We start from the raw sequence: 21181 nt of genomic DNA, 5'->3' as shown, positions 1-21181 counted from the left end.
TTTCTCACTCCCCCTCTCTGCCCCTCTCACCCCAATCCCCTCTTCCTCCCACCGTCCTCTCTCTGCCCCCTCTTTCCAACCCTCGAACCCTCTTCTCTCTCTCTCTCACCCCCACTCTCTTTCATCTGTCTTTCTCTCTCACACCCTTCTCTCTCTCTCTTTCCTCTACCCCTTCTTTCCGACCGTCAATCCTTCCCTTTCTCCCTCCTGTCTCTCTCTTGCCCGCTTTCTTTCTGTCCCCGTCTTCCTCTCTCTCCTCTCCCTTCCCTTCTCTTCCTCTGTCCCCTCTCTCTCTTCCGTTTTCTCCCTCTCTCCGCCTCCATCTCGGTCCCCATTCTCTCTCCGCCGTCTCCCCCCCCCCCCGCCTCCCTCTGCGTCTCTCCCCCCTCGCCGCAGGAGCCCTGGGGAGACTGTGCTCCACGTAGCCGCCCTCTACAGCAACCTGGACGCCGCGATCGTGCTCTTGGACGCCTGCCCCGAGCTGGTGAATGAGCCCTCCGTGTCCGACCTGTACCAAGGTAAGACGGCTGCTCCCTCAGCTCAGACAGCCCCACCCCCCACCCCCGCACGCACCCCCCGCTTCCCGGCCGCACACCCCACCCCCCCAGCTCCCCCGCCACCCCCCACCCTGGCCCAAACCCCTCAGGGACGGGAGGAGGGCAGCCTCCAGAATGGATCACTGTGCGGATCCGTCCGAATCGGGAGGAGACCCCTTTATCTCTGCCCCACTGCACTTTGCGGAATCTGTTGTTCTGCGGCACGAGATTGAAAGTTACCCTGAGTTGCAACGAGAATATTTTGAGAAGTCAAACAGGATACAGTAAAGACAGAGCAAAGCTGAGGTGGGGAGAAACGGTCCCGAAATTGTTGCCAACAGAAAACAGGAACAGACCCTTTGGCCCAAGATGTCTGCCAGAATTATAGACAACAGACAATAGGTGCAGGAGTAGGCCATTCGGCCCTTCGAGCCAGCACCACCATTCACTGTGATCATGACTGATCATCCACAATCAGTATCCAGTTCCTGCCTCATCCCCATAACCTTTGATTCCACTATCTTTAAGAGCTCTATCCATCTCTTTCTTGAAAGCATCCAGAGACTTGGCCTCACAGCCTTCTGGGGCAGAGCATTCCATATATCCACCACTCTCTGGGTGAAAAAGTTTTTCCTCAACTCGTTCTAAATGGCCTACCCCTTATTCTCAAACTGTGGCCTCTGGTTCTGGACTCACCCAACAGCAGGAACATGCTTCCTGCCTCCAGCGTGTCCAATCCCTTAATAATCTGATATGTTTCAATCAGATCCCCTCTCAGCCTGCTAAATTCCAGAGTATACAAGCCCAGTCGCTCCAATCTTTCGACATATGACAGTCCCGCTGTCCCGGGCATTAACCTTGTGAACCTACGCTGCACTCCCTCAATAGCAAGAATGTCCTTCCCCAAGAATCTTAACCTAATCTAAGATCGATTCCCTTATTCGAGGAAGGGAGTAGAGATAGCCCAGGTAATTATAGACCGGTGAGTCTTACTTCAGTGGTTGGTAAGTTGATGGAGAAGATCCTGAGAGGCAGGATTTATGAACATTTGGAGAGGCATAATGTGATTAGGAATAGTCAGCATGGCTTTGTCAAAGGCAGGTCGTGCCTTACGAGCCTGATTGAATTTTTTGAGGATGTGACTAAACACATTGATGAAGGAAGAGCAGTAGATGTAGTGTATATGGATTTCAGCAAGGCATTTGATAAGGTACCCCATGCAAGGCTTATTGAGAAAGTAAGGAGGCATGGGATCCAAGGGGACATTGCTTTGTGTATCCAGAACTGGCTTGCCCACAGAAGGCAAAGAGTGGTTGTAGAGGGGTCATATTCTGCATGGAGGTCGGTCACCAGTGGTGTGCCTCAGGGATCTGTTCTGGGACCCCTAATCTTTGTGATTTTTATAAATGACCTGGAAGAGGAAGTGGAGGGATGGGTTAGTAAATTCGCTGATGACACAAGGTTGGGGGTCTTGTGGATAGTGTGGAGGGCTGTCAGAGGTTACAGCAGGACATTGATAGGATGCAAAACTGTGTTGAGGAGTGGCAGATGGAATTCAACCCAGATAAGTGTGAGGTGGTTCATTTTGGTAGGTCAAATATGATGGAAGAATATAGTATTAGTGGTAAGACTCTGGCAGTGTGGAGGATCTTGGGGTCCAAGTCCAGAGGACACTCAAAGCTGCTGTGCTGGTTGACTCTGTGGTCAAGAAGGCATACGGTGTATTGGCCTTCATCAACCGTGGGATTGAGTTTCAGAGCCAAAAGGTAATTACAACTGCACCGGTACAATGAAATAATGGCCACGCCACATACAGATGTCCTTGAAGATTTATTTTTATTTCTCTGTCTCTCTCGCTTTCTTCAGTAGACACTGTGAAAACTACAAGAAAATAAAGGACATAAAAGTTTGAAACATGCATCCCTCAGTCTTTTAAAAGTCTCTCAAGCTAGCGTCCGCAGATAAACAGGCCCAAACACGTCAGCACATCAGAAGTGTGCTGAAATCAAATGAATCACTAAGACGTATCACACCGTTCACATGAAGGCACCTCAACAACATTATATAAACAAATTAAGGAAAAAACGGTTACCGTCCGCGCCTCTTGGACCACGTGCAGAATGAGGTTATTTTAGGGCCGACTGTCCTTCTCCCCTTCCATGTTGGTTCTGACCCCACATACCACAGTCATCCTTCCATTAAACTCTGGTCATGTGACCCACTAGACAGGTGACCCATTAAACTCTGGTCATGTGACCCACTAGACATGCGACCCATTAAACTCTGGTCATGTGACCCACTAGACATGTGACCCATTAAACTCTGGCCATGTGACCCACTAGACTTTGGCCATGTGACCCACTAAACTCTGGTCATGTGACCGTTAAACTCTGCATTAAATAAGCCTTCCATAAAATATTTTAAGGCGATCAAGTAATCATGAATTTTCTGACAAAAACATATAAAATAAACATCTCAATGAAACGTCCCTGAGACAGTTACACTCCCACCAAATTACTACGATTTATGATAACCTCTTTACAAATATTTGAATAAATCTAGTAACTTCTGGAACCAATAACTGGTGTTTGTAACAAACTCTAAGGTCAGGATGCATAGTTTAGACTCTTCACACAGGCAGGTGTTTAGAAATTAGGTCCATTGGAAACAGATTTTGGTTGTCCTCTACAAGGACAGCTAATTCATGAACAGGACATTCAAGAACGGATGGATTAATGAGTCTTTGGCCCTCTCTTCTCCTTTTTTATTTCCTAATTGTATTGTGGCTCTTCGCACCGGTCCATCTTCATCTTCGCAAACATCAAGCTCCATCCACCACGAGGAAACCCTTCCTCTTTTACGAAGACAATATCTCCCAATCTTCACATTTCGTCTTGAAGAGTGCCCGTGCTGTCCGAGGGTGATGTTTGCTCGACATTCCCTCGTCCGTCCACTCCAGAACTGCTCTGTGAGGTATTGACCTCTGCGCCCTTTTTCCTGGCACGCAGATCTTCTGCCATAAATCTTCCTGGTGGGGGTAGCGGGACAGGGGTTTTCATGGTAAGTAAAAGGTTCGGGGTAAGTGGCTGCAGGCCTTTGGGATCATTGATGCTGTCAGTGGTGAGTGGGCGGCCGGTTACATAGTCATAGTCATACTTTATCGATCCCAGGAGAAATTGGTTTTCGTTACAGTTGCACCATAAATAATAAATAGCAATAGAACCATAAATAATTAACATAGTAACAGTAAATTATGCCAGGAAATAAGTCCAGGACCAGCCTATTGGCTCAGGGTGTCTGACCTCAAGGGAGGAGTTGTAAAGTTTGATGGCCGCGGCAGGAATGACTTCCTATGACGCTCCGTGTTGTATCTCGGTGGAATGAGTCTCTGCTGAATGTACTCCTGTGCCCACCCAGTACATTATGTAGTGGATGGGAGACATTGTCCAAGATGGCATGCAACTTGGACAGCATCCTCTTTTCAGATACCACCGTGAGAGAGTCCAGTTCCATCCCTGACAAAAGCCTTGAAGAAAATGGACAAAGACAGACTGACGACTTACCGGGCCGGAAAACATTTTATCTAAATGGAGTCAAGTTAGGAAAAGGGAAGTACAACAAGATCTAGGTGTTCTTGTACATCAGTCACTGAAAGCAAGCATGCAAGTACAGCAGGCAGTGAAGAAAGCTAATGGCATACTGGCCTTCATAACAAGGGGAATTGAGTATAAGAGCAAAGAGGTCCTTCTGCAGCTGTACAGGGCCCTGGTGAGACCACACCTGGAGTACTGTGTGCAGTTTTGGTCTCCAAATTTAAGGAAGGACATTCTTGCTATTGAGGGAGTGCAGCGTAGGTTCACAAGGTTAATTCCCGGGATGGTGGGACTGTCATATGTCGAAAGATTGGAGCGACTGGGCTTGCATACGCTGGAATTTAGAAGGCTGAGAGGGGATCTTATTGAAACATATAATATTAGTAAGGGATTGGACACGGGTCCGGAGGCAGGAAGCATGTTCCCGCTGATGGGTGAGTCCAGAAGCAGAGGCCACAGTTTAAGAATAAGGGGTAGGCCATTTAGAACGGAGTTGAGGAAAAGGTTTTTCACCCAGAGAGTGGTGGATAGATGGAATGCTCTGCCCCAGAAGGCTGTGGAGACCAAGTCTCTGGATGCTTTCAAGAAAGAGATGGATAGAGCTCTTAAAGATAGTGGAATCAAAGGTTATGGGGATAAGGCAGGAACTGGATACTGATTGTGGATGATCAGCCATGATCACAGTGAATGGCGGTGCTGGCTCGAAGAGCTGAATGGCCGACTCCTGAACCTATTGTCTATATAGCTGTAATTTCTGCTTCTTGTGCCACAAGATCAGCCAGCTCCTTGAAATCAGGGAATTCCCCCCTTTGTCGCAACTACGCTGTGACACGACGATTCCAGCCAAAGGTCATCCAATCAAGGAGTTTTTGGAGTATCCTTGATTCTCTTCACGGTCATTTAACACCTGAAACCCTTTGATATGTAAACACAAAATACTCTGCAGATGCTGGGGGTCAAAGCAACACTCACAACACACGCTGGAGGAACTCAGCAGGCTGGGCAGCATCCGTGGAAACGACCGGTCGACGTTTCGGGCCGGAACCCTTCGTCAGGATGGACAACCGTTTGATGTCTGGCATGGCATTGCTGCAGGCTATCAGAAAAATCACTGAATTGTCCCAGTTTAGCTGACTCCCTTGAGCCAATCTTTGGCCAGTTATTCAGGTTTTCTCCAAATGCGCGCTGGATTACGAAGGGTTGGTCATACCAAGCATTCAAAGCCTCCCACGCCTGGTTATAAGGCTTCATCACCCTTTCTGTAGAAGCTTCCTTCCAATACAGATGGTGCCTCATAGAAACCATTGAAACCATAGAAAAACTACAGCACAGAAACAGGCCTTTCGGCCCTTCTTGGCTGTGCCGAACCATTTTCTGCCTAGTCCCACTGCCCTGCACACGGACCATATCCCTCCATACACTCCCATCCATGTATCTGTCCAATTTATTCTTAAATGTTAAAAAAGAACCCACATTTACCACCTTGTCTGGCAGCTCATTCCATACTCCCACCACTCCCTGTGTGAAGAAGCCCCCCCTAATGTTCCCTTTAAACTTTTCCCCCCTCACCCTTAACCATGTCCTCTGGTTTTTTTTCTCCCCTTGCCTCAGTGGAAAAAGCCTGCTTGCATTCACTCTATCTATACCCATCATAATTTTATATACCTCCATCAAATCTCCCCTCATTCTTCTACGCTCCAGGAATAAAGTCCCAACCTATTCAACCTTTCTCTGTAACTGAGTTTCTCAAGTCCCGGCAACATCCTTGTAAACCTTCTCTGCACTCTTTCAATCTTATTAATATCCTTCTGTAATTTGGTGACCAAAACTGAACACAATACTCCAGATTCGGCCTCACCAATGCCTTATACAACCTCACCATAACATTCCAGCTCTTATACTCAATACTTTGATTAATAAAGGCCAATGTACCAAAAGTCTCTTTACGACCCTATCTACCTGTGACGCCACTTTTAGGGAATTTTGTATCTGTATTTCCAGATCCCTCTGTTCACTGCACTCCTCAGTGCCTTACCATTAACCCTGTATGTTCTACGTTGGTTTGTCCTTCCAACGTGCAATACCTCACACTTGTCTGTATTAAAGTCCATCTGCCATTTTTCAGCCCATTTTCCAGCTGGTCCAAGTCCCTCTGCAGGCTCTGAAAACCTTCCTCACTGTCCACTACACCTCCATCTTTGTATCATCAGCAAACTTGCTGATCCAATTTACCACATTATCATCCAGATCATTGATATAGATGACAGATAACAAATGACACTGATCACTGATGTACTTTTGTAGGTAGAACAACCTGTCAGCTGGACCTGTGCTCCACCCTAAGAACCTAAGTGGGTCCCCTGAGAACCTACGCTCTGTCCGCCAGAGAGAGCAGGGTCTCCCAGTGGCCACACATTTTAATCCACGTCCCATTCCCATTCTGACATGTCCATCCACGGCCTCCTCTACTGTCAAGATGAAGCCACACTCAGGTTGGAGGAACAACACCTTATATTCTGTCTGGGTAGCCTCCAACCTGATGGCATGAACATTGACTTCTCAAACTTCCGCTAATGCCCCACCTCCCCGTCGTACCCCATCCGTTATTTATTTATATACACACATTCTTTTTCTCTCTCTCCTTTTTCTCCCTCTGTCCCTCTCACTATACCCTTGCCCCATCCTCTGGGCTTCCCACCCCCTTTTCCTTCTCCCTGGGCCTCCTGTCCATGATCCTCTCATATCCCTTTTGCCAATCACCTGTCCAGCTCTTGGCTCCATCCTCCCCCTCCTGTCTTCTCCTATCATTTTGTATCTCCCCCTCCTCTCCAACTTCAAATCTCTTACTCACTCTTCCTTCAGTTAGTCCTGACGAAGGGTCTCGGCCTGAAACGTCGACTGTACCTCTTCCTAGAGATGCTGCCTGCCTGCTGCGTTCCACCAGCAACTCTGATGTGTGTGCTTGAAATTCAGCGTCTGCAGATTTTCCTCGCGTTTGCCCCCGAGAAGACGGAGGGCTCGGGTGTAGGGAGTCTGGTGAGAACCGTTGTGTCATGTAGGGCTTGTCCTAACAATGCTTCATTTGTTAGTACTGTTTGTTCCTTCGTTATTGCAGTTCTTACCTGTTTGACCCCCCTTTAATTTCTTCATAAGGTATTGGAAGACAATTAGCCAGCTCACTGTTTGCTGTTCCACTTTCTTCCCACTTGTTCTTTCCAGCTTTCATACAGCTTGATGAATTCACTCTCCCTCCTGAAAGCCTCTTGTTGCTTAGACTCCAGCATTTTGGGGTTAACTTTCTTCCCCCGTGAAGGTTTCCCAGGTTCTACTCTCCTTAAAGTGGCACTGAGCATGTTTTACAAAAGGAAACACTGTGTCTATCACATTATTGCTGAGTATACATATAACCTTTTGCAACTATGTGATTGTCAGTGCAGTCCAAGTACAAATATTTGGTAACTGTTTACTCAATAAACCTCCTAATACTCCTTTGATTGTGCGTTTGAACTCTCAGATCAAAAGCATAACAATGCCACTAGTAAAGCAAGTAACAATTAGGCTATAATGTGGAAGCATTGGAAAGGGTACAGAGGAGACTTACCAGGATGCTGCCTGGTTTAGAGAGTATGCATTATGATCAGAGATTAAGGGAGCTAGGGCTTTACTCTCTGGAGAGAAGGAGGATGAGAGGAGACATGATAGAAGTGTACAAGATATTAAGAGGAATAGATAGAGTGGATAGCCAGCGCCTCTTCCCCAGGGCACCACTGCTCAATACAAGAGGACATGGCTTTAAGGTAATGAGTGGGAAGTTGAAGGGGGATATTAGAGGAAGGTTTTTTACTCAGAGAGTGGTTGGTGCGTGGAATGCACTGCCTGAGTCAGAGGTGGAGGCAGATACACTAGTGACGTTTAAGAGACTACTAGACAGGTATATGGAGGAATTTAAGGTGGGGTGTTATATGGGGGACAGGGTTTGAGGGTCGGCATAACATTGTGGGCCGAAGGGCCTGTGCTGTGCTGTACTATTCTATGCTCTATGTTCTATGACAGGGCAGATCTCCTCAAATGCCCAAAGAAACGTAGACACTGGGAGAGCCTTCGTCGTGACTGCATCAGCACGTTGGGCGTGACATTCCTACGTGCGCCAGGGTCTTCAGGAGACCTTAAGACATAGGAGCAGAATTGGGCCATTTGGCCCATCGAGTCTGCTGCATCATTCCGTCATGGCTGATTTATTCTCTTGCCTTTGCCCCGTAACCTTAGTCGGCCTGAACTAATCAAGAGCCTCAGCTTTAAATATCCCCAATGACTCGGCCTCTGCAGCTGCCTGTGGCAACGCATTCCACAGATTCACCCTCGCTCTGGCTAACGAATTTCCTCCCCATCCCCGTTCGAGACGGACGCCCCTCAGTTCCGAGGCTGTGGTCCCGCAGGCCCACAGGAGACATCCCCTCCACACCCACTCCATCAAGGCCTTCCAATATTCGAGATGTTTCAGTGAGGTCTTCTGAATTCCGGCGAGCACGGGCCCAGAGCCATCAAACGCTCCGCGTAGGACAAGCCTTTCAGTCCCAGAATCATTCTCGTGAATCTGCTCTGGACCCTCTCCAGTTTCAGCACATCCTTTCTCAGATGAGGGGCCCAAAACTGCTCACAATACTCCAAGCGAGGCCTCACCAGTGCTCTATGAAGCCTCAGCATCACATCCTTGTCCTCACGTGGCCCCTCATTCTTCTGAGAGCCAGTGGGTGCAGGCCAGGAGCCGTCAAACACTCCTCTCAGTAGATGGAGCACTGTGGGACCGTGCAAGCCCTTCGGCCCAGAATGTTGTGCTGGCTTTTGAAACTCGCTTGTTGTTGAAATATCGCTCGTCGGCCCTGGGCCAGGGAACCGGAATCAGAATCAGGTTTATTATCACCGGCATGTGACGTGAAATTTGTTAACTTAGCAGCAGCAGTTCAATGCCATACATAATCTAGCAGAGAAAAAAAAATAATAATTAAACTTTAAAAAAAAAAGTAAATCAATTATATACAGTGACATGCAAAACTTTGGGCACCCCCGGTCAAAATTTCTGTTACTGTGAATAGCTAAGCGAGTAAAAAGATGAACTGATTTCAAAAAGGCATAAAGTTAAAGATGACACATTTCTTTAATATTTTAAGCAAGAAAACTTTCTTATTTCCATCTTTTACAGTTCCAAAATAACCAAAAAGGAAAAGGGCCCGAAGCAAAAGTTTGGGCACCTTGCATGGCAGTACTTAGTAACACCCCCTTTGGCAAGTATCACAGCTTGTAAACACTTTCTGTAGCCAGTTAAGAGTCTTTCATTCTTGTTTGGGGGATTTTTGCCCATTCTTCCTTGCAAAAGGCTTCCAGTTCTGTGAGATTCTTGGGCCGTCTTGCATGCACTGTTCTTTTGAGGTCTATCCACAGATTCTCGATGATGTTTAAGTCAGGGGACTGTGAGGGCCATGGCAAAACCTTCAGCTTGCGTCTCTTGAGGTAGTCCATTGTGGATTTTGAGGTGTGTTTAGGATCATTATCCTGTTGTAGAAGCCATCCTCGTTTCATCTTCGGCTGTTTTACAGATGGTGTGATGTTTGCTTCCAGAATTTGCTGGTATTTAATTGAATTCATTCTTCCCTCTACCAGTAAATGTTCCCCGTGCCACTGGCTGCAACACAAGTCCAAAGCATGATCGATCCACCCCCGTGCTAACAGTTGGAGAGGTGTTCTTTTCATGAAATTCTGCACCCTTTTTTCTCCAAACATACCTTTGCTCATTGCGGCCAAAAAGTTTTATTCAAAAGGTTCAAAGAAACAGCTAAACAAGCCTGATGCATTTTGGAAACAAGTCCTGTGGACTGATGAAGTTAAAATAGCCCTTTTCCTTTTTTGTTATTTTGAAACTATAAAAGACGGAAACAAAAAAGTTTTCTTGCTGAAAATATTAAAGAAATGTGTCAATCTTTAACTCTATGCCTTTTGGAAATCAGTTCATTTTCTACTCGCTTAGCTATTCACAGTAACAGAAGTTTTGACCAGGGGTGCCCAAACTTTTGCATGCCACTGTACATCGAGTAGATTAAAAAAAGAGCAAAAGCAGAAATAATGTATATTTTAAAAAAAGTGAGGTAGTGTCCATGGGTTCAATGTCCATTCAGGAATCGGACGGCAGAGGGGAAGAAGCTGTTCCTGAATCGCTGAGTGTGTGCCTTCAGGCTTCTGTACCTCCTCCCTGATGGTAACAGTGAGAAAAGGGCATGTCCTGGGTGCTGGAGATCCTTAATAATGGGAAGAAAAATAATAATAATGAATAAATAAGATAAAAATAATAATAATAATAAATAAACCAGTAAATCAATTATGCATATTGAATAGATTAAAGAAACATGCAAAAACAGAAATACGAACAATTGGTTTATTGATCACGACAGAATGTCTCTCTGGTGCTTCCTGCTCCCTCCCCTCTCCCCTCCCCTTTTCCCAACCACGATTCCCCCTTCTCCCGGCCCCCTCCCCACCCTCAGTCCACAACAGAGTCTCAGATCAGAATCAGGTTTACCATCTCTCACACGTGCCGTGAAATCTGCCTTTCCGCGACGGCAGTACACAAAATTACCCCGGCACGGTGCGAAAGCTTTCGGCGCCCGAGCCGTGTATTTACGCCGAAGGCACTTGCACGCCGATCTCCGGTGAGGAGAAGTTCGACCCCCCCCCCACCCCCTCCGATCCTCCTCCCGTCCCACCCTGACTCGCTCTCTCCGCCCTCCCGCCTCCAGGGCAGACGGCGCTGCACATCGCGGTGGTGAACCAGGACGTCCGGCTGGTCCGCGAGCTGCTGTCCCGCGGCGCGGACGTTCGGGAGGCCCGAGCCACCGGGAGCTACTTCACCCGGGGTTCCCACAACCTGCTGTACTTCGGTGAGGGCGGAGGGCGAAGGGGCGGCGGGGGGGGGGGGTGAGGGAGAGATGGGGGGGTGCGGGGAGGAGGGTGAACGGAGATGGGGAAGGAGGAGGAGAGAGAACGGAGATGGGGAGGGAGGAGGAGAGAGAATGGAGACGGGGAGGGGCGAGTGAACGGAGACAGGGAGGGGAGAGTGAATGGAGATGAGGAGGGAGGGGGAGAGAGAACGGAGACGGGGAGGGAGAGAGTGAACGGAGACGGGGAGGGAGGGGGAGTGTGAATGGAGGGAAAGGAGCGAGGGACAGATGGAGGGTAGGGAAGAGAGAATCAGATCAATGGGTTCAGTCCAAGATTTGGGACAGTGTTTCCTTGCCACTCACCAGCACCCCGTCCTCCCCCGCCCCACCCTCTCTCCAGGGGAACATGTCCTCTCCTTCGCCGCGTGCACTGGAAACGCGGAGATCATCCATCTGGTTGTCGAGAGCGGGGCTGACATCAGGGCCGTGGACTCCATGGGTAGGTCTGGCGTTTCACCGAGAGTGCGGTGGGCCAAGGGAATGGGGAGGGGTGGGTCCCATTGGGAGTGTGGATGGTGAGAGTGAATGGGAAGGGGTGGGGTCCATTGGGAGTGTGGAGGGTGGGAGTGAATGGGAAGGGGTGGGGTCCTATTGGGAGTGTGGAGGGTGGGAGTGAATGGGAAGGGTTGGGGTCCATTGGGAGTGCGGATGGTGGGAGAGAGCAACATGCCATGGTACCCCTCTAAGAATTGAAGTTAAGGGCTGTTGTAATGGGTTGGGATGGGGTTTACCAGTCTGTAGGTGTGTGTTTTAAGGTCCTCTCACACCGTCCTCCCTGTTCAGGCAACACCGCCTTGCACATCCTCGCCCTGCAACCCAACAAGACCATCGCCTGCCAGGTGTACGACCTTATCGAGGGCCTCGAGGAGCCGGACGCCTCGCTGAGGGCCAGCCAGCTCCCCAACCATGAGGGGCTCACGCCCATCAAACTGGCCGCCGTTGAGGGCAACGTTGTGGTGAGGCGTCTCCTGTGGCGGTCAGGCGCTAGGGCTGTGTGAGCATGTGTGTGAGAGAGAGAGAGTGCACGCAGCGGACGGCGGGGAAGACTGTCAGAGCTTGGAGAGGGACCTGGAGCAGCTGGAAAAATGGGCCAGACAATGGCAGATGGAGTTTAGTGCAGACAAGAGTGATGTGTTGTACTTTGGCAGGACCAACCAGGGTAGGTTTTACACAGTGAACGGGCGGGCACCAAGGAGTGCGGTAGAACAACAGGGTCTGGGAATACAGGTCCATAATCCATTGAAAGTGGTGTCACAGGTAGATAGGCCCATAAAGAAAGCTTTTGGTACACTGGCCGTCGTAAGTCAAAGTATTGAGTACAGGAGATTGGACGTCATGATGAGCTTGTATCAGACGTTGGTGAGGCCTAATTTGGAGTATCGTGCGCAGTTCTGGTCACCTACCTGCAGGAAGGATGTAAACAAGGTTGAAAGAGTGCAGAGAGAATTTACGAGGATCTCGCTGGGACTGGAGGACCTGCGTTCTAAGGAAAGGTTGAAGAGGTTAGAATTTTATTCCCTTGAATATAGCAGACGGAGAGGAGATTTGATAGAGGTATGCAAAATTTACTGTTGGCGCGTGGCCAAGCGGTTAAGGCGTCCGTCTAGTGATCTGAAGGTCGCTGGTTGGAGCCTCAGCTGAGGCAGCATGTTGTGTCCTTGAGCGAGGCACTTAACCACACATTGCTCTGCGACGACACCGGTGCCAAGCTGTATGGGTCCTAATGTCCTTCCCTCGGACAACATCGGTGGCGTGGAGAGAGGGGAGACTTGCAGCACGGGCAACTGCCGGTCTTCCATACAACCCTCGCCCAGGCCCTGCGCCCTGGAAACCTTCCAAGGCACAAATCCATGGTCTCACGTGACTAACGGATGCCTGTATATACACACACACACACAAAATCATGAGGTGTATAGAGAGGGTAAATGCAAGCAGACTTTCTCCACTGAAGTTGAGTGGGATGACAACCAGAGGTCATGGGTTAAGGGTGAAAGGTGAGAAGTTTAAGGGGAAACACGGAGCAGAAACTTCTTCACTCGGAAGGTGGTGAGTGTGCGGAACGAGCTTCCAGCACAAGGGGTGGACGCGAGCTCGATTTCGACGGCCAAGGGAAGATAGAACAGGTTCGTGGATGGGTGGAGTATTGTCCAGGCGCAAGTAGATAGGACTTAGCATATTACTGGTTCAGCATAGAGTAGATGGGCTGAAGGGCCTGTTTTTCTTTGGCGTGTGCGTCTGCGTGTGCGTCCATGATGATGTCTTTTTCATGGCTTTTTACAAGGCGCAGAATGAGAGAGAGACTGTGTGGCGCGCCACTCCTCACACACAGACATTTCGCAGTATTTTTCCCTTCATTTTACGAGGTCGAGTTGCCATCTCGACACTCAACCCGGTACGGATGGAAAGCGTACTCGCGAGCGGCCCCGACTGGTTTCGAACCCGGGAACCTCTGCTCCCGGGCCCAGCGCTGATGTCATTGTGCCATCAGCCGAGAAGGGTCTGTTTCTGTGTTGTAGTCTTCTTTATAGTCACCTGTTAGTCTCGTGAGACCATGGATTTGCGCCTTGGAAGGTTTCCAGGGCGCTGGATCTGGGCAAAGTTGTATGGGAGACGGGCAGTTGCCCATGCTGAAAGTCTCCCCTCTCCACACCACCAATGTTGAACAAGGGAAGGGCACTAGGACCCATACAGCTTGGCACCAGTGTCGTCGCAGAGCAATGTGTGGTTAAGTGCCTCGCTCAAGGACACAACACGTTGCCTCGACTGGGGCTCCAACTCACGACCTTCAGATTAGTTCGGATTATGAGGACACTCAGTCCTCGTCTATTGTCATTTAGAAATGCATGCATTAAAAAATGATACAACGTTCCTCCGGTGTGATATCACAGAAACACAGGACAGACCAAGGCTAAAACTGACAAAAACCACGTAATTATAACATATAGTTACAACAGTGCGAAGCAATACCGTAATTTGATAAAGAGCAGACCATGGGCACGGTAAAAAAAAAGTCTCAAAGTCCCGATAGACTCATCATCCCACGTAGAGGGCAGAAGGGAGGAACTCTGCCTGCCATGAACCTCCAAGCCCCGCCAACTTGCCGATGCGTTGGAAGCACCCGACCGCAGCTGACTCTGGTCCGTCCAAAAAATTCGAGCCTCCGACCAGCCCTCCAAGCACCGAGCATCACCCTCTGCCGAGCGCTTCGACCCTGCCCCGGCCGCCGAGCAACAAGCAAAGCCGAGGACTCGGGGCCTTCCCCTCCGGAGATTCCGGACCGCACAGTAGCAGCGGCAGCGAAGCAGACATTTCAGAAGTTTCTCCAGATGTTCCTCCGTACTCTCACGTCCGTCTCCATCAAATCAGGATTGTGCACGGCACCCTACTTGACATAGAGGGAGTACAAAGAAGGTTCACCAGATTGATTCCTGGGATGGCAGGACTTTCATATGAAGAAAGACTGGATGAACTGGGCTTGTACTCGTTGGAATTTAGAAGATTGAGGGGGGATCTGATTGAAACGTATAAAATCCTAAAGGGATCGGACAGGCTAGATGCAGGAAGATTGTTCCCCATGTTGGGGAAGTCCAGAACAAGGGGTCACAGTTTGAGGATAAAGGGGAAGCCTTTTAGGACCGAGATGAGGAAAAACTTCTTCACTCAGAGAGTGGTGAATCTGTGGAATTCTCTGCCACAGGAAGCAGTTGAGGCCAGTACATTGGCTATATTTAAGAGGGAGTTAGATATGGCCCTTGTGGCTACGGGGGTCAGGGGGTATGGAGGGAAGGCTGGGGCGGGGTTCTGAGTTGGATGATCAGCCATGATCATAATAAATGGCGGTGCAGGCTCGAAGGGCCGAATGGCCTACTCCTGCACCTATTTTTTTTCTATGTTTCTGTAACAGATATCGTTCACTGGAGTGGCCGCCGCGAGCTGTGTCACGCCGCCATCGTCTCCTCTCCTTCAGATCACTAGACGAATGCCTTAACCACTTGGCCACGCGCCAATAGTTCTCTGTGACTATAGACTATAAGAGCAGGGAGGCTATGCTGCAAATACACAGGGTACTGGTGAGGCCGCACCTGGAGAACGGCGTGCAGTTCTGGTCTCCGTACTTGAGGAAGGATATAACTGCCAGAGGTCTGCCTGCCAAGCTTCTGCAGAAATTCACGAGGGTCTTTGGCGACAGGGCCAAATGTCCACAAGCTCCCAATGGAGTGAGTTACAACGGTTATGTGATTGAGTAAAAGCCAACCAGCATTCATGGCACCAATGTCCATTCAGAGATCTGATGGCAGATGTCACGTACCCCGTGACGGGTTAAAGAACCAGCAGAAATAGAACGCACCTTGAAGTCTGGTGTTGCTATTAACTAACACTCGTTTATTAGTAACTGCGCAATACAGTAATAAAATTCAGATATATCAAACAGGTTAGCAATGGTGGCACGGTGCGAAGACAATAACCTGTCCCTCAACGTCAGCAAGACGAAGGAATTGGTTGTTGACTTCAGAAGGAGTAGCGGACCGCACGACCCAATTTACATCGGTGGTGCGCAAGTGGAACAGGTCAAAAGCTTTAAGTTCCTCGGGGTCAATATCACAAATGACCTGACTTGGTCCAACCAAGCAGAGTTCACTGCCAAGAAGGCCCACCAGCGCCTTTACTTCCTGAAAAAACTAAAGAAATTTGGCCTGTCCCCTAAAACCCTCACTAATTTTTATAGACGCACCGTACAAAGCATTCTCCTAGGGTGCATCACAACCTGGTATGGAAGTTGTCCTGTCCAAGACCAGAAGAAGCTGCAGAAGATTGTGAACACGGCCCAGCACATCACACAAACCAATCTTCCATCCGTGGACTCACTTTACACCGCACGCTGTCGGAGCAGTGCTGCCAGGATAATTAAGGACACAACCCACCCAGCCAACACACTTTTCGTCCCTCTTCTCTCCGGGAGAAGGCTCAGGAGCTTGAAGACTCGTACGGCCAGATTTGGGAACAGCTTCTCTCCGACTGTGATAAGACTGCTGAACGGATCCTGACCCGGATCTGGGCCGTACCCTCCAAATATCCGGACCTGCCTCTCGGTTTTTTTGCACTACCTTACTTTCCATTTTTCTATTTTCTGTTTATGATCTATAATTTAAAATTTTAATATTTACTAATTTTTTAACCTATATTTAACATTCTTAATATTTAATATTTTGTAATCCAGCGAGTGGGAAGTGCAGAATCAAATATCGTTGTGATGATTGTACGTTCTAGTACCAATTGTTTGGCGACAATAAAGTATAAAGTATAATAATTAGTTAAGTGTGGAAATATAAAAACCAAGCTTCTTCAAGTCAAGGGGTAAATGGGTACAGTCTTACGGTGGTGGGTAAAGTTCAGTTGAGTTTGTGGTATTGAGTTGAGCAGTGATGGAGAGAGAGCGAGGTGTTTTGTTCTTCAGCTGACCTGACGCCATCGATTCTTCCCGTCGTCCTCCGAAACTTCCAAGTTAGCCAGACTTGACCGACTTAAGAGCACCATCTCCGAGTGATAGTCTACCAACCCAGGCGAGGGTTAGACACACAGGGTCGCTCTTTCACGCACTAACAATCACGGATCGACCCCTCGGAATCGATCTTCAGTCCCACACTCGTGGGCACCGGGACAAGGTAGTGGGAACTTCACCACACCCTTGTACGTCTGCGTGTCCTTCTGTGAAACAAGCAACCACGCCAGTTTAAATACCGTTGCGATGAGCACCAGCTGTCCTCCCTCCTCTCTCTCTGTAGGAACTCAGAAGCTGGCAGTGTCCTTGCAGAAGTGTAAACACGCTGCAGAGAAACCGTAACACCGTCTCCAAGAAGTCTTCGCCTCTCCCCTCTCTTAATAACAAGGTGTCTGTGTTGGACACAGTGTCTCTCTCTCTCTCTTTTCAAAGTTCACGGGGATAATTCAGGATCCCGTCGCACAGAGGAGAAGATGCTGTCCCTCAGTCACTGAGCGGGCGCCTTCAGCATCCGGCCTCTCCTCCCCGATGGTAGCAATGAGAAGAGTGCGCGTCCCGGGTGGCGGGGGACCTCAGTGAGGGACAATCCCTTGCGGAGTCGTTGACCCTCGCCGACGTGCTCAGTGATGGGTGTGAGGGGATCCAGGAGTGCCCCCTATTAACTGATTGAAGAGAGACGGAGAGAGACATTTATCATTGATGGTTTGTTTGGAAAGGAGAGAGAGAAGGAGTTATTTACCACTGATATGTTGCTTTTGAAAAGAGAGAGACGAAGATTAACGGTTGGACTGTCACTTTAAGGCATTGGAAGTAACTTTGGATTTTTACTGCGTTTGGGGTTGGAGACAGCACCCAGCAGCTCGAAGGTTGCTATGGTGACCGAAGGCGGCGTTATTTAATGGACGCTCGATGTTATGATTTTCGGCAGGCTGTTGACGTGACTTTCAAGGACTTGTTGCCCGCTTGTTCACCTCTTCACAGACAAAGGGAGGAGGGGACTCATCGAATGACAGGCGATGCTCAGTACGGGGAAATAAATGGGAGGTCAGACGATACTGAGCTCAGGACACATGATCTGGACACTGAATGAGCATCGTTGTGCCCGCAGAGAGAGTGGGTTTTGGAGGATCGATCCAATTGCTCCTCCAGTGAAGGAGAAGGGGTTGACTGGTGGGGAGTTGTCTATGTGTCCACCCTCGCCGGGGTGATAACTCCACCACAGGAAAACCGGTCCCCCTGGTTAATGTCACAGTCGGTGACCTGTGAAGGATTTCGGAGGACGAGGAGAAGATCGACAGCACCAGCTCACCTGAAGACTCAACTCACTCTCTCCATCACTACTCAACTGAATACCACGAACTGAACTGAACTGAACCGCACTCAACATCGTAAGACTGTATCTTTTTACCCCCAGACTTGAAAAAGCTTGTTTTTTCATACATATATATTCCACACTTACTGATATATATTATCATTGCTAACCTGTGTGATTTATTTACACTGATATTACTGTATTGCGTAGTTACTAATAAATATTAGTAGTTTATAGCAATACCAGACTCCAAATTGGTTTGTATTTCTGCTGGTTCTTTATCCCCGTCACGGGGTACGTGACACAGGGAGGGTTGTGGCCACAATGCAGATTGTCTGCCACCCTGTCGCTGGAAGTCAGGGCCCAGCCTGCATCTGACCACGGGAACTGACCCACCGATCTCGGCTCCCGCACGCAGATGTTCCAGCACCTGATGAACAAGAAGAGGGTGGCGCAGTGGACGTTCGGGCCGGTCACCAATTGCCTCTACAATCTGTCCGAGATCGACTCCTGGGGCGAGGACAACTCCGTCCTGGAGCTGGTCGTGGCCAGCAAGAGAACCGAGGTGTGGTGCACAGACGATGACTGTACGAGTGGGAATGAATGAGAAAGGGTGGGATCCCATTGGGAGTCTGGGTAATGGGAGGGAATGGGAATGGGTAAGGTCCCATTGGGAGTGTGGACGGTGGGGGTGAATGGGAAGGGGTGGGGTCCATTTGGAGAGTGGACGGTGGGAGTGAATGGGAAGGGATAGGGTCCCATTGGGAGTCTGGGCAATGGGAGTGAATGAGAAAGGATGGATCATATTCGGAGTGTGGACGGTGGGAGTGAATGGGAAGGGATAGGGTCCCATTGGGAGTGTGGACGGTGGGAGTGAATGGGAAGGGGTGGGGGTCCCAATGGGAGTGAGGATGGTGGGAGTGAATGGGAAGGGGTGGGGTCCTATTGGGTGTGTGGACGCTGGAAGTGAATGGGAAGGGATGGGGGTCACATTGGGAATGTGGACGATGGGAGTGAATGGGAAAGGGTGGGGTCCGTGGGTCCCATTGGGAGTGTGGACGGTGGGATTGAATGGGGAGGGTGGGGTCCATTGGGAGTGTGGACAGTGGGAGTGAATGGGAAGGGGTGGGTCCCATTGGGAGTGTGGACGGTGAGAGTGAATGGGAAGGGGTGGGTCTCATTGGGAGTGTGGACGGTGGATTGAATGGGAGGGGTGGGGTCCCAATGGGAGTGTGGATGGTGAGAGTGAATGGGAAGGGGTGGGGTCCGTGGGTCCCATTGGGAGTGTGGATGGTGAGAGTGAATGGGGAGGGGTGGGGTCCCATTGGAGTGTGGACAGTGGGAGTGAATGGGAAGGGGTGGGTCCAATGGGAGTGTGACAGTGGGAGTGAATGGGAAGGGGTGGGTCTCATTGGGAGTGTGGACAGTGGGAGTGAATGGGAAGGGTGGGGTCCGTGGGTCTCATTGGGAGTGTGGACGGTGGGATTGAATGGGGAGGGGTGGGGTCCCAATGGGAGTGTGGATGGTGGGAGTGAATGGGAAGGGGTGGGTCTCATTGGGAGTGTGGACAGTGGGAGTGAATGGGAAGGGGTGGGGTCCGTGGGTCCCATTGTGAGTGTGGATGGTGGGAGTGAATGGGAAGGGGTGGGTCCCATTGGGAGTGTGGATGGTGGGAGTGAATGGGAAAGGGTGGGCTCGCATTGGAGTGTGGACAGTGGGAGTGAATGGGAAAGGGTGGGGTCCCATTGGGAGTATGGATGGTGGGAGTGAATGGGGAGAGGTGGGGTCCCACTAGGAGTGTGGACAGTGAGAGTGAATGGGAAGGGGTGGGACCCATTGGGAGTGTGGACAGTGGGAGTGAATGGGAAGGGGTGGGACCCATTGGGAGTGTGGACAGTGGGAGTGAATGGGAAGGGGTGGGTCCCATTAGTGTGGACAGTGGGAGTGAATGGGAAGGGGTGGGTCTCATTGGGAGTTGTGGACAGTGGGAGTGAATGTGAAGGGGTGGGTCCCATTGGGAGTGTGGACAGTGGGAGTGAATGGGAAGGGGTGGGGTCCCATTGGGAGTCTGGACAGTGGGAGTGAATGGGAAGGGGTGGGGACCCATTGGGAGTGTGGACAGTGGGAGTGAATGGGAAGGGGTGGGGTCCGTGGGTCCCATTGGGAGTGTGGACGGTGAGAGTGAATGGGGAGGGGTGGGGTCCCATTGGAGTGTGGATGGTGGGAGTGAATGGGAAAGGGTGGGGTCCCACTGGGAGTGTGGACAGTGAGAGTGAATGGGAAGGGGTGGGACCCATTGGGAGTGTGGACAGTGGGAGTGAATGGGAAGGGGTGGGGTCCGTGGGTCCCATTGGGAGTGTGGACGGTGGGTGGAATGGGAAGGGGTGGGTCCCATTGGGAGTGTGGACGCTGGAAGTGAATGGGAAGGGATGGGGGTCACATTGGGAATGTGGACGATGGGAGTGAATGGAAAGGGTGGGTCCCAATGGGAGTGCGGACAGTGGGAGTGAATGGGAAGGGGTGGGTCCCATTGGGAGTGTGGACGATGGGAGTGAATGGGAAGGTGTGGGGTCCGTGGGTCCCATTGGGAGTGTGGATGGTGGGAGTGAATGGGGAGGGGTGGGTCCCATTGGGAGTGTGGACGATGGGAGTGAATGGGAAGGGGTGGGTCCCATTGGGAGTGTGGACGATGGGAGTGAATGGGAAGGGGTGGGTCCCATTGGGAGTGTGGATGGTGGGAGTGAATGGGAGGGGTGGGGTCCCACTGGGAGTGTGGACAGTGAGAGTGAATGGGAAGGGGTGGGTCCCAATGGAGTGTGGACGGTGAGAGTGAATGGGAAGGGGTGGGGTCCGTGGGTCCCATTGGGAGTGTGGACAGTGGGAGTGAATGGGAAGGGGTGGGTCTCATTGGGAGTGTGGACAGTGGGAGTGAATGGGAAGGAGTGGGGTCCGTGGGTCCCATTGGGAGTGTGGACAGTGGGAGTGAATGGGAAGGGGTGGGGGTCCCATTGGGAGTGTGGATGGTGGGGAGTGAATGGGAAGGGTGGGACCCATTGGGAGTGTGGACAGTGGGAGTGAATGGGAAGGGGGGGGTCCCATTGGGAGTGTGGACAGTGGGAGTGAATGGGAAGGGGTGGGTCCCATTGGGAGTGTGGACAGTGGGAGTGAATGGGAAAGGGTGGGGTCCGTGGGTCCCATTGGGAGTGTGGACAGTGGGAGTGAATGGGAAGGGATGGGTCCCATTGGGGAGT

At 50.4% G+C, this 21181-nt stretch overlaps 1 protein-coding gene across 1 annotated transcript; it reads left to right on the top strand.

Annotated features, from left to right (window-relative positions):
* Positions 1-409: 409 nt before the first annotated feature.
* On the top strand, positions 410-18537 carry LOC140193195 (transient receptor potential cation channel subfamily V member 5-like; the record flags this gene model as incomplete). The annotated part of the gene is made up of 5 exons (XM_072250601.1): positions 410-518; positions 10918-11058; positions 11459-11557; positions 11902-12074; positions 18349-18537. Coding segments are annotated over 5 exons (711 nt in total), but the record flags the coding sequence as incomplete, so codon positions are not given.
* Positions 18538-21181: the final 2644 nt, after the last annotated feature.

Source organism: Mobula birostris, unplaced genomic scaffold (assembly GCF_030028105.1).
Source record: "Mobula birostris isolate sMobBir1 unplaced genomic scaffold, sMobBir1.hap1 scaffold_4271, whole genome shotgun sequence".
Lineage (NCBI taxonomy): Eukaryota > Metazoa > Chordata > Chondrichthyes > Myliobatiformes > Myliobatidae > Mobula > Mobula birostris.
Note: the sequence above shows the minus strand (reverse complement) of the source record. Positions and strands in the feature narration are given on the sequence as shown.